The sequence below is a fragment of the Mytilus trossulus genome, chromosome 13 (assembly GCF_036588685.1).
Source record: "Mytilus trossulus isolate FHL-02 chromosome 13, PNRI_Mtr1.1.1.hap1, whole genome shotgun sequence".
In the NCBI taxonomy this organism is placed as follows: domain Eukaryota; kingdom Metazoa; phylum Mollusca; class Bivalvia; order Mytilida; family Mytilidae; genus Mytilus; species Mytilus trossulus.
In genome coordinates this window covers 29,023,299-29,037,462 of record NC_086385.1, presented here as the reverse complement: position 1 = coordinate 29,037,462, position 14,164 = coordinate 29,023,299, and the positions used below count along the sequence as shown (strand labels likewise).

The 14,164-nt window shown below is 31.7% G+C and overlaps 1 protein-coding gene across 1 annotated transcript; it reads left to right on the top strand.

Moving 5' to 3' along the window:
* The first annotated feature begins 376 nt into the window (after positions 1-376).
* On the top strand, positions 377-12,630 carry LOC134694716 (cell division cycle 7-related protein kinase-like). The gene is made up of 11 exons (XM_063555759.1): positions 377-475; positions 3,033-3,144; positions 4,089-4,175; positions 5,088-5,223; positions 6,058-6,151; positions 7,773-7,915; positions 8,901-9,018; positions 9,486-9,730; positions 10,290-10,372; positions 11,053-11,202; positions 12,046-12,630. The coding sequence occupies exons 2-11, from the start codon at positions 3,036-3,038 to the stop codon at positions 12,270-12,272; spliced, it is 1,392 nt and encodes a 463-aa protein (XP_063411829.1). The 5' UTR covers positions 377-475; positions 3,033-3,035; the 3' UTR covers positions 12,273-12,630.
* Positions 12,631-14,164: the final 1,534 nt, after the last annotated feature.

Here is a 14,164-nt window from a genome sequence, read left to right as displayed (position 1 = left end):
ATGACAAAAGGGGGTTTCCAACCACATGTCGGAACCCCCCTCTGGATCTGCGCCTGCATGTAAAGGTTAAAAGATTTGTTTTACACATTCATTTTAATATGGGAACAGTTTATCTATGTTCCTGTTTTTATTCAAACGATAATTCAGAATCATTTATAAAAGTTTACTGAAAGGAAAACACAACTATGATTCTGAATAAAATGGTCTGATTAAAACAACGAAACAATTTATGTTTTATATATTAGATGTCTGTGTTAATACTTCAAATGTCGTAATTTTCGGATGCTACGATTTGACTTTCCGGGTTAAATTGGACGGTCCGAGTTAACTTGCTAGTCGGTCCGAGTTTTCATCGGGCCGAGTTGTCTAATGTTTCCTAAATACAACGGGAAGTAACAAGAGGAATTTCAATTTTAGCGGGCATTTTGGTTGTTGTTGAAAAGTTGAACAAGAAGAAAGAGTATAAATCGCACAGGTATACGAAACTGTAATCTTATTCAATACTGGCAATCAAAGTAAAATAATGTCATTTTTCGGGAGATAAAAAATATCGATAGTCATTTTTGTGTTGAAAGTGGTTTCATTGTAAATATAACGGAATTTGTTGAGACTATGTCAACAAAGACAAATAGTCCAAATAATTATGACGTCTTGAAAGGCTATTATATTAATTATTTGGACTACAAAGACAAAGTGCATGAGTGGTTTAGCGCTATAAAAGCATGTTTAATCCACCTACTTCTGGTATTTTTTTTCCGTCCACATTTGGACAATTTTCTACATTTGGAAATGCCTGTACCAAGTCAGGAATGACGGGGAATTATAGTTAACCCGTACCATTGTAAACTCGTACCAGCGTCAACTCGTACCACTTTACAAAAACTCGTACCAATGCAAACTCGTACCACTGCTAACTCGTACCAACGTATTTAAATGCATTTAAATTGTGTTTAATTATGTTTATACTTTACTTTCACTCAATATCTCTTAAGTCTGTAAAATGCATATAATTTGAAAATACAATGACCGTAGCTAATGTTCGCTGTCTATTGGATAGAAAATACCGTGGCAGATTTGCTTTGTTGTCTCCTTTGGATAGACTTTTTTTTTAAACTTTTACTGATAATTATTAAATTTAATTTTCAATCATTCCAAATTAATTTTTCATGAATAAATCCTAGCAGTTAATCAAAATGATTTCCAAAATGAAATTCCTGTTCCCGAATTTTCCCGCCAAAAGTCTTTGAAAGATCAGCTTAAAAAAAAAGCTTTTAGAAAAACAATCGTATTTTTGTCTATTTAAATCCAGTATAAAAATTAAAATTATTCAACATTAGTTTTATTAAGTTTACAAAAAAATACCATAAAACATTCGTAATTTTTAATATATTTTTTATGGTACGAGTTTGCAGTGGTACGACTTCCCAGTGGTACGAGTTAACTTTTTTGGTACGAGTTAACATGGTACGAGTTAACTTGCTTCCATGACGGGTCCATATCCCGAAATCTTGGGGTGGGGTTAAAAACACAAAAATTATCTAGTGGTCCAGAATCAGCGACATATATACACATGTAATATGTTTCTGCCTGAATTAAGATATAAATTTTAATCAATTTAAATCCTGTAATTTGAACAAAGAATTCCTGGATCGAAAGGGTCAATCCCGAAATCCCAAGCTTAAAAACACCTAGTCCAAATAATTATGACGTTTGGCAAGGCTTTTTTTTTTTCTGGGACGCATTCCTACAACGTCATAACACTGAAGCCATTTTTTACGTCTAGAGTTTGAGAGCAAATTTTGGGGGGAACTTTGAAACCTAATTTTGAAAAGAAATTTTAATTGCTGGTTAGAAATTTTTATGTAGTTACAAAGTCCTACCTTTTTTGTGCTTATTGATGTAAAATATTTCCAGAAATATCCAAAAGAAAGGATAAAACAAGATACGATTCAATTTGAAGTGGGGGAATATTTATTTTGTTTGGCAAAGATATCAATTACCAATGACATGTGACTTCCGGTGAATATAAACTCGTCAATTATACGCGCCTTTATCACCGTCATTTGTGAGTTTAGGGGCGTCTTCACTTCCGTTCCAATGCTGAGCGAGTGGTTGGAAAACTATAGTTCTGTATTGTACGAATTATTCGGCAAATTGAATTCTCAAAAATGATAATCAACACTGCGGTCATTAGGGAATTGTCAGTAAGTACCTACAGAGCAACGGCCATTATTTCTAGTTTATCCTGCACAATGACGATCACTAAGACGCTTGATGAACGTATATAGTGCAGGGATACAGGCAACACCCTCTATCTGGTAAATGACGTCATAAAGGCGTGTATAATTGATGAGTTTTTGTCGGTGACGGATGAACTCGAAAGTGGTCTATTGCCTGTTTATATTAAGTAAGTGCCCTAAAATTGTTGTCCATCGCGCTTAATGTGCCCTCTGAGCTAACAATTACCCTGCCCTTTTTAAAAGCTGCAGGAAACACTACCACTAAAACTGAAAGAGAAGTTAAACAGCAAAAATCAATAAATCAGCAGTGGTTCCGGATATAGTTTGGCTAAATGAGGCTTCACAAGCCATGAAGATTTGAATTAATTTATTGATTGAAATTTTGGTTTGTACACTAAGTCGAAAAGTTTTCATAGACATTCCAGTGTAACCCAAACTGTTTGAATGACAAAATGTCAGGACAGAAATTCACAGTTAATTAGATGAAAATATACACATGATATATATAAGATCAAATTATTTTTTTTGGTCAGATAAACAGTATGGCACAGACTTCATTCACAGTCCATCGTTAATAAGCAAGAATACCTTTCAGTGATCATACAGCAACCATTAAAATACATGAGTTTTCTTATTGTTGAAGATTGTACGATGAGTCGGTGACCTATAGGTGTTAATTTCTGTGTCATTTGTTAATGATCTCTGGTGAAGAGTTTTCTCATTGGCAATTATACTTCTTGTTTTTCCATGTACATGTATCAGTACTTGAAATGAATAATTTTTACATTACAGAAAATGCAAAGTGTTGGCAGTATACATGAAGGTTTTGGAAGTCAACAGAATGATTATACCTCTCCCAAGAAGAAAAAGAAAGTTTGTGAAGTGGAGAAAGACAAGTTACCATGTAAATTTTATCTCTAAATCGACCAAGTATTTGTTAAAAAGGGTCTTCATATATTTAAAATTATATTTTCTTAACTCTAATTTAATTTGGAATAAAATAAAAGATCATATGCGGATATATATTCATGAGACAGCAAACCAAACTTACAAAAAAATTAGAAGATTATCACCAATTTAAATGTTCAAGGAATTATATTAACTTTCTATTGAAATGTACAAAGACTTATACAAAATCTCAAAATTCAAATTTTCTTGAAAATGCTAGAAATGGTTCAAATTAGCATGGGTCTCAGACCTGGGACATGTTTTTTCTATGAAAAATTTCTTATGGAGGACCTTTCTCTTAAAATTTGAACTGGTCCTGAACATGAAATGCTGAATGTTTCATTATTTAAAGCAAACTTGAACCCCTTAGCTAGTTTTCCTCAATACTCAAAAATTGGAATTCATGAAAATAAATAAATCTACAGCATTAACAAAATTTTATTGCAAAGAGCTTATTTAAGATTCAGTTTGATATAATGGTTTGAATTCCACAATTCAGAGCATGTTTAATTACTACATGTACTATAGAGGGTTTTATGTTATCTTAATATACATGTATGTTAAAAGAGCATTGTTCCTTGATATTTAAGATAAAAGATATTTATAGTTTATTATTGATTATCTCAATGCGCATGAGCTATGACAGCAAAAGGGAGAAAAATAATCAAGTTGAGATGACCAATGATAATCTGTTTATCACTATTTTACCTATGACGACATTGTTAATTTTATGACAAAGGGCTCCTGCGTCCTTAGTTTCTAGCAATAATTTTTATGACATTCAACTCTGCTGAGAAAGAAAATTATCAGTCAGCAAGATCAAAGAGAAATTTTGTAAAATAGTGATAAATGATTATACATTATGTAAAACAAATAATGTTTTGTACCTTGTCATTTTAGTTGAAGTACAAGAAGAGATAGAATGTCTGTATGAATTTGTACCAGAAGTTCAGCAACATTTTGTAGTCACAAACAAAATTGGAGAAGGTTTGTAGTCTTGCAACATATAGGATGTTATTTTCCAATTCTTCCATAATTTACATTTTTTGTGAGAGTTTGAAGTTACTGAAAGCTTGTTTAAAGCCAAAAACAATTAAAAATAAAAAATCTTGCATCAGAGACTAAAATCAACTAAAAAATATCCTAGGCATTTTAAATAGTATTTATAAAGGTCATGGACAATCAAAGAAGACAAGACTTGTGCAATGATTCATACCTACCTTATTTTATGTATACTCTTGTAGTTCACTATTCTTGTATAACTGGATGAGAATGCCATTAAAAAATAGGAGATAATTGTATTGTATTTTAAGCTTGGTCTTCGTAAAACATAGATTTTACTGTCACAAATTGATTGTACCTATCTACAAGAAGCGGCGCTAGGAAAACAGATATTTCCAACAGTAAAATCAAGTTTTTCTAAGGTCAAGCTTAAAATACAAAACAGTTATCGCCATTCTAATTCAGCATTTTAAATAACATACCATTTAAAAAACATTTTGGCATAAAATGACATAAATGAAAGTCTACGAAACTGTTGCAATGGTTTTATCAACTAAACAATGTGACGTTATATGTATACTCACAATGTCAAACATAATTTAACTAGAGACATATTTATACCTTTCTTGTGCTTCAGAATGGTTTTAACGTTGACAAAAAGAATGTGATTTTCAAAGTTTATTTTGTAAAAAAAAAATAATGATATATAAAACAAAAATGGAATTCAAAATGACCATCTTAGTTACAGACTGGTAGAACGTGGAATTTATCCCTTCAAAATATGTGTCAATTTCCAATGAAAATTATTTTTACAAACAAATTGCATTAGAATGGTTAAGATTTTCCAAATAATGTTCAAAGATCCTTTATATTAATTTTGTGATATTGATGTTTTAGGTACATTTAGTTCAGTATTTCTGGCCAAACTAAAACATTATCCAGACGTGGATCAGTTGTTTGCTCTTAAGCATATCATACCAACTAGTCATCCTAGCAGAATAGAAGGAGAACTACAATGTCTACAGGAAATAGGGTAAGTCTGAGGGAGGTCTACAGGGAATAGGGTAAGACTGAGGGAGGTCAACAGGGAATAGGGTAAGACTGAGGGAGGTCTACAGGGAATAGGATAAGTCTGAGGGAGGTCTACAGGGAATAGGGTAAGACTAAGGGAGGTCAACAGGGAATAGGGTAAGACTGAGGGTGGTCTTCAGGGAATAGGGTAAGACTGCAGAGTCTATAGGAAATATGGTAAGATTGAGGGAGGTCTACAGAGAATAGGGTAAGACTGCATGGAGAATTGCAAAAAATAAGATAAGACTGAGAGATAATTACAGGAAATAAGGTAAGGCTGGAAAGGAGGGGGGTCTACAGAAAACATCACAAAGACAATTAGAACAATCATGTATGTATACCCTATTGTTCATGTATTTATTGAAAATATCACAAATGCTGTTAATAGAAGGTAACCTTTTCCCCTGTTTCTATACAATGACTATAACCAGGTCCAACTGGCTTTAATGTAAGCAGCTACATGTATGAATCACTGTGCTGCCTTTAAAGATCAGCAAAACCCATACCGTAAGGTCTGCCATAAAAGGCACCAACATGAAAAATATGTCAACAATTCTAACAAAAAAAACAAGAGCTTGATTTCTGACAAATCATTGCTAAAAAAATTACAAAAAGCAAGCACCAACATTAACTGAATTACATGCTCCTGACTTTTGAGTTCTCTGACATTTGTATACAAAATCTAAAATATATAGTTGTGTTATAAGTTTTGTACTAACATCTAATAATTTTTTGTGATCAACTGTGAGACAGAATCGTTAATTTTTAGATTATTTTGATTTTCCTTCTTTTACAGGGGCTGTGACAATGTCATGGGTGTAGAGTTATGTATCAGACAGAGAGATCATGTTGTAATTGTAATGCCATATTTTCCACATGAAAAGTTTCAGGTATGATAAATTTGTTATAATTGTTTCGTGTTCTCACACTTCTAAACAAATAGTTCATTTCAAGGTCAATATGGTCAGTATTATATTATTCTTTCCTTAGAAAATTAAAGTCATTTTGGATTTATGTTTTATTTTTCTCCATTTCTTCAGAAAAAAACCAGCACATTAACAGAAAATTATAATGAAAAATTTCCAGCATATAAATACACCCTAGAAAAAGACGATATTTAACAGTTATTTTGCACTTTCGAAATTATCTGTGGAGAACCTTTGGTCAATACTTTACCTCCAGTTCAAAGTCCGATTCAAAATAATTGATTTTTGTCGAGCCTTCGACTTTAGTCGAAAAAGCGAGACTAAGCGATCCTACTTTCCGTCGGCGGCGTCGGCGGCGTCAACAAATATTCACTCTGTGGTTAAAGTTTTTGAAATTTTAATAACTTTCTTGAACTATACTGGATTTCTACCAAACTTTAACAGAAGCTTGTTTATGATCATAAGATAGTATCCAGAAGTAAATTTTGTAAAAATAAAATTCCATTTTTTCCGTATTTTACTATAAATGGACTTAGTTTTTTCTGCGGGGAAACAAAACATTCACTCTGTGGTTAAAGTTTTTAGAATTTTAATAACTTTCTCCAACTATCCTGGGTTTGTACCAAACTTGGACAGAAGCTTGTTTATGATCATAAGATAATATCCAGAAGTAAATTTTGTAAAAGTAAAATTCCATTTTTTCTGTATTTTACTTATAAATTGACTTAGATTTTTCTGCAGGGAAACATAAAATTCACTCTGTGGTTAAATTTTTTAGAATTTTAATAACTTCTTAAACTATCCTGGGTTTGTACCAAACTTGGACAGAAGCTTGTTTATGATCATAAGATAGTATCCAGAAGTAAAGTTTGTAAAAAGATTACTCCATTTTTTCTGTAATTTAGTTTTAAATGGACTTAGATTTTCTTACAATCATAAAATAGTAACAAGAGGAATATTTTTATTGATTTTTTTCCTCATTGTTGTTGAGCCTGAGATTTACAGCAAAAATAGGCGAGACACTGGGTTCCGCGGAACCCTTACAAATTTTTCTGTCAATAAACAAGTACTCTCCCTTGTACAACATGCAATAGGCTAATGATGTCACTTTTAATTGTGCCCTAGTCACAGTAGATCTAGAGGGGCATAAAGTATAACCCTCACCTACCTGTCAGTTTGTACATCCTGAAATTGGTTTCTGTTCTCTAACATTAGATTGCATCAACCTAATGTTATGAAATTTAAACCCAATGCTAATTTCCACCAAAAATAAGTTTAAATATTGGTGTTGTGGCTTTTATAGTATTACAGTTTTGCCCCTTTACAGTTTCTGTTCTCTTACTTAATGTAATGTTGAAAAGTATATACAAAACTTATTACCAAGTTCGAATTTGTGTCCCTTTTTAATGTTAAAAAAAAGGGGGGGGGGGGGGGGCGTCACCTGTGTCCCATGGACATATGCTCAATTTATTTGTTCACTGTAACAGTGGACCAATTCTGTACATGCTGTATGTTGACTTGTATATTGATGTTTTAAAAGACTGAAAGAAGTTTTAAAAACAAGTTTGGTATTTTTCTTTTTCAGGACTACATGTTGACAATGTCATTGTTAGAGGTCCAAGCCTATATGAAGAATTTATTGGTTTCATTAAGAAGAGTTCATCAATTTAACATCATACACAGAGATGTCAAACCCAGTAACTTCTTATACAATAGTTCAACTAAACAGTAAGACCATTTAAAATTCATCTGACATTTATTATAAGGTTCCATTAGTGTCCTACATACAATGTAAAGTTATTATAGCATTTTTTTGTGAATCCAAGAAGATGTCATGTATAGAGGACTTTCACATTCTTGCATTTTCATATGTCCAAATATTATAAAATCACAGAAATTAATGGCCTATGTGACTTTTGGCATAGTATTCTGCTTGCCTAAGCCCTAAGAAAAAGTTGATAGTTCAATGGCATCATCTACACTGATTAAACTCGTTTGTTTAAAGTTTTTCATTCTAAAATTTCTATGTTTTCTACTAAAAATGTACATTTCTCTGTAAAAAATGTATCATTTCAATGTTATGCTTTATAATTTATAATGCTTTTTAATAAAGTTTTTTTCCTTTTTTAATTTATGGAGAGAAAAAAATAATTGTGAAAATACAAATTTGGGGGGAAATAGTGCATTAATTTAATATGAAGGCGAGTATATATTTTATTTTCTCTAATTCTATGTAAATTTATCCCTTTTCGAACCCATTGTATAAAAAAATTTAATCAACGTGTGGTTGCCAGTGATCTCAGAAGATCATTGGATGATTTTAAGGGTCATGACCTTTTTAGCTAACAGGAATGAATCAAATTATGCTATAACAGGTGTTAATGAAATTGACAACTTCGTGCAATGTGAAAGGTACTCGGAGGGGATTTTTGGTTAACAAAAAAAGAAAATGTATGTTTTAATCATTAGAGAAACAAATTCTTACATAGTTACTCGTGAATTATTGGATTTATTCAATCTCGATAGTTAAATTATAAATTTTAAAGTCCTCGCCGAGGCGGCTCGGACTTTAAAATTAATAATTTAACTATCTTGATTGGATAAATCCGATAATCCACTGGTACCAATGTAAGAATCTATATTTAACAAATAGTTTGCTTCTTAATCATTCCAATTCTTTTTAGAATTTAATGTACATGCCTCTTTTTTCCAGGTATGCCTTAGTTGATTTTGGTTTGGCTCATAAAGCACCTGCACCAAAAGATAAAACTGGTACAGAGACCATATCACCTCTCCTGCCATCCAAAACAGTAGAGTCACAAGAAAACCAGGTAATTAGGCAATACACCTAAAAATAACATTGATACCTAAAAAAATTAACTTATTTATATAAAATTTCTACCACTGCAATGAGTGTGATAAGATGTGTCACTGGAGACGGTTACATTTTCAAATTGAAATCGCAACGCTCTCAGAGATTTTTAAACTATTAAAATTTAACTGCAGAGACATAAAAATATTGTATTGCACGAGATTTCATGAACAAAATAAGATGTTCGATTGGCTTTGAAAAATGAAAATACCACATCACACATTTGGTGGGTTAAACAGAAATGCCCCAATACCAAATAATTTGAAACTTAAGGATATATCTATAATTACATAGATTATATGATCAAATGAGTTGTAGATAGAAATGCAAATATTCTAAAAAAAAAATCAAAGAAGATTTCTCAGTTTCAGTAATATAAATATTTAAAAGTTTATACTGTATCAATTATCAATGTTAATCCTGCAGAACATGAAAAACATCCAGCAACCAGAAAATACCAGTCTTAAGCCACAGTTTGACAAACAGAGACATCCAGATCGTATGTTAGTTAGAAAATCTAAATCACCAAGGAGGTTACTGTTAGCAAAGAGAGCATTGATGGTAAAAGAGAAAGAAATACTACGATCTAAGGGAGAGAACTCTAGGAGTCCTAGTATATCTACATGTCAGTGTTATGGTCAGCCCACTGTTTGTACAATATGCACATCCAGGTAAAAAACTGTTTCTTAATTTTTTAACTACACATTCTACTGCACAACGATTAAACCTGCCAGATTAGGCTTACTTTTAATAAAATGTGAAAACAATATTTTATTGAAGTTTTAACTATAAAAAAGAAGATGTGGTATGATTGCCAATGAGACAACTATCCACAAAAGACCAAAATGACACAAACATTAACAATTATAGGTCACCGTACGGCCTTCAACAATGAGCAAAGCCCATACCGCATATAGTCAGCTACAAAAGGCCCCGATAAGACAATGTAAAACAATTCAACTGTTCACTTTCCCCTATATTATAAATGAGCCCACACTATTTGATATACCTTGTCTTCCTGAATTATGTTTTAGGATTTATTTGTCCATTCAATATCAGACTTATATTTTGGTAAAGATTTCTAATAAAGTTGTGGTCAAGTGTTGAAACTTATCCATGTTCATTTTGAAAAAAAAATTGATAAATTTGGGTTTTAGACTCAGATTTAGCAGTTCACCTAGGCCTAGAAAAATTGAGTTTAAATTTTTTTGCTTTATTTAATTTTTCCAGAAGTAACCAACAAGCACCCAGAGCAGGTACACCAGGATTTAGAGCACCAGAAGTTCTCATTAAATGTCCTCACCAGACCACAGGTATAGAAATCATTTAATGGGGAAGGGGGTATATTGAAATAACTCAATCAATTGTTGTAACAATGGTTCATGCAAATAACTGCAACTTCACCTAAAATTATTGATAAAGTTAATGTCATTTCAGAAATTAATGAGCCTATATGGGAATCGCATTTAATAAAAACTGACAATCTTATAGATATAGGAAGATGTGGTACAAGTACCAATGAGACAACTGTCCATCAAAGTCACCATATATAAAAAGTAAACCATTATAGGTCATGGTACGGTTTTCAACACGGAGCCTACATACATCTGTATACAGATCTCCTGAAATCGCTAAAAAATTATCTTACATTTTTGTCCATTCTTCAAAAATTGCAACAGCAAATGCATGTTACAATTTCTGAATTTACAGTAAAGCAAACATCTCACAATAGAATAACAATGACAGAAAATTGTGCATGCAGCAAAACGATTCAAAGCAAACTTCTTAAACACAAAATTATGGAACTTCACACATTTAATGTAATCTAGTAGCTATAGACTAGTTGTTGCATAGATATTGATAGCAGCTAGGTAGTCGCTACATAGCTGCTATGATATTGAACTCAACCTTGGTGTGATATTTCTGTGATTTCTCAGTGGGTGATATCCATTCTTCAGGGCCAATGATATAATTTCATAATCTTGTTTTTCAGCTGTAGATATATGGTCAGCTGGTGTTATATTTCTGTGTTTACTCAGTGGGAGATATCCATTCTTCAGGGCTAATGATGACATGACAGCGTTAGCACAAATAATCAGTATTTTTGGAAGTGAGGATGTGAAAAAATCTGCAGTAACTTATGGTAAGAATTTATTAAACTAAACAAGTAAACTAATATTACAAGGATATTGATCTATAAAAAAGTTTACAATTATTTGTTTACCTATTCAAAACTTTGCATTGCTGTCTGTCAACAATACAACACATTTGATATCATTCACAGAACTTTCTTGATGGCGTGTTGTATGTAAACAAAGAAGACAGTTAGACAATCCTTCACAAGAAACTGACAGCTGTAGGTCACTACCTATTTTGTAGCTTATTTTAGTATGCATCTTTGTTATATTAAGATATAACTATTTCTTGAAAAGATTTTACTGATTTAAAAAATTCTACATTTGATTTTCTTCCTAAGAGAATGAAGCGTTGTATCTAGCATTGTATCATACATGTCCATACTAATTGTTGGTGTTCCCATTTGAATGGTTTAACACTAGTAAATTTTTTTGGGCCCTTTTTGGCTTGCTGTTTGATATGAGCCTAGGCTCCATTTTGAAGACTGTTCTTTGACCTATAATGGGTTTCTTTTAAAAATTTAGACTTGGAGAGTTGTCTCATTTGCACTCGTACCACATCTTATATCTATACTTACATGTCCTTCATGTTTTCCAAGCCTTAAACTTCAAGTTATCAATGTATCTTTTGTTTATTTCCATTCAGATGATGATACATTTCTTTAAGTATGAACACGGTATGCTTATGATTTACATCTTCACATGACAGGTTACAATTCTTATTAAAAAGTGTAGATTTTGAAGAAAAAATATGGAAAGTCATAAAATCTTGTGATAGACATTTTTAATTGACTAATTCATGTATAAAATATCACTTCCTGTCTAAGACACGTTTTGGTTTCTATTCACAGGTAAACAGTTATTATGTAATCCGACCACACCAGCATTAGACCTTAAAACAATGTGTTACAAATTACGATCTGGAGCTCAGTGTAAACAAAGTAAGACAACTCCATGGACAAACGTATCAGATTCTGCCTTCGACTTGTTACGGAAACTACTTGATCTTAATCCTCATACTAGAATAAGTGCAGAGGAGGCATTGAAACATTCATTTTTCACGGAGAAGTGGGACTGATCTGTTGTTTACTCGCTCAAATGTCAGAAGAGTTAAAGTAAAGTTATAAATGTGCCAATACATCTATTTAATCATAATCATTACTTCTTATGTCTGTTTCTTATCTTGTATTTATCTTTTTCATAAACATTTTATTTTTTGTATGTTTAAGTTTAACAAAAAGATCCTGCTTTTCTGTATTGTAATGCTCATACTGTCATTTTTTTTTGCATTGATAAAAGAATTGCATACATGTCATAATTGAACAATTGCAGTTTTGATATGTGAGCTACATCTGATGTATATCTACCTTATGCAAGTGTTACTGTTCAAGTACAAGACTTGATTGATTTTGAAAAATTCTAAATACGAAATAAAAAATGACTTTGCTCTATTTTGGACGGTTCTTTTAAAAGCTTAAATCTTTCAGTTACTGACTTTCATTTAGAGATGTTTTTAACTCAGAATATGTTTACAGATGTATTGATATTCATTAGCAGATGGTCAATTTCTATTCGAAGTATCTCCTGTTTTGAATTCCTTGAATCTTTCAAATGTTTGAATAAATTCTATATACATGATATAGGGATCACCAAAAGCAATTTTAGGGTGGTACTTCTCCATCCTTGAAGTTTTAAAATTATCTTGAGGTAAAAAATTATGATTTACACTTTTCAGTGACCAGTTTTATTAATCTACAAGCAGAACTACTTTTCATGTCATTTTCACAATTTTTAAAAGATGTTAAACTTGTATAAATGTATGTAGTATGTGTCCTGTTTGTTTTTCCATATTATTTATTATTTTTTTATGAACAATTAAAGATCTTATTTTCTTGATTGGATTTTTTATTCTAATGCTTCCATCTTATATATATATATATTTATCCCCGGCTTAGTATATATCTAGGATTTTGATTGGTTAACGCACGTCGTTACAAAACCCATAGCCCCTGGATGTTGCTAACCCATATCCCCGGACGTTGCTAACCATTATCCCGGGGAACTTCACGCAAGTTTTCCTTAGTTCCACGATTGCTCCTTGTGAAATATTGAATTCTCTAGATTATCCATGATGTTTGTAATTAAATATTTAATTCGTTAACAATTTTGTCCTATTATGCAGATCATTAACACTCATTTCATTAAATGCATCACTTGACTGCCACATTTTCAAGGAATGGGACTACTGACCTAGCTATGCAAATGACCCACGTTGACGTCACACCATCTATGACGTAACTCTCACAACATATAGAGCGCCAAATTTTATTCAATCCATCAATCCAGTTTCTCTGTCCCCTTATTAAAAACGTCTTATATTTGACTACCTGTAGGGTTCTACCAAAGGTATGCCTACACCCTGTAAAAAATATGTAAAATTTCCAAATTTCAATAAAACTTTTTTAGACAATGAAAAAAACGTCGTTTTCACGTTACACTTTGTACCGGAATTTCCATAAAACTTGCCCGATTCAGACTAAGACCTGGGATAAATTAGTTATCTATGTTCATATTCATAGATATGGATATTTTAACACCCTTCATGGTGTACTAGGGTACTTTAGGGTGTTAAAACAATTTAATATCAACTACAGTTCAATAATAACATATATTAAACAATACAACACACACATATTACCAACATATATATATATATATATCTATTAATTTTCAAAAAGTTTTATAAACTTGTATTTGTAATAAATTTATTTATTTATTTATTAAGTATATTCATTTGATCAAGTCATAGTGACAAGACTTCTTCTCTACAGCATTTAGCTTTTTTCAAAAATACAGCCAGATTTTTCAAAGTAATTAAATTTTCTGTTCTAAAAAGTCTAGTTAAAGTGTCTCTGTTACAATTACTTTGACACCATAATGGTAAAAAATTTCTCCTTATATCAGCCAAAA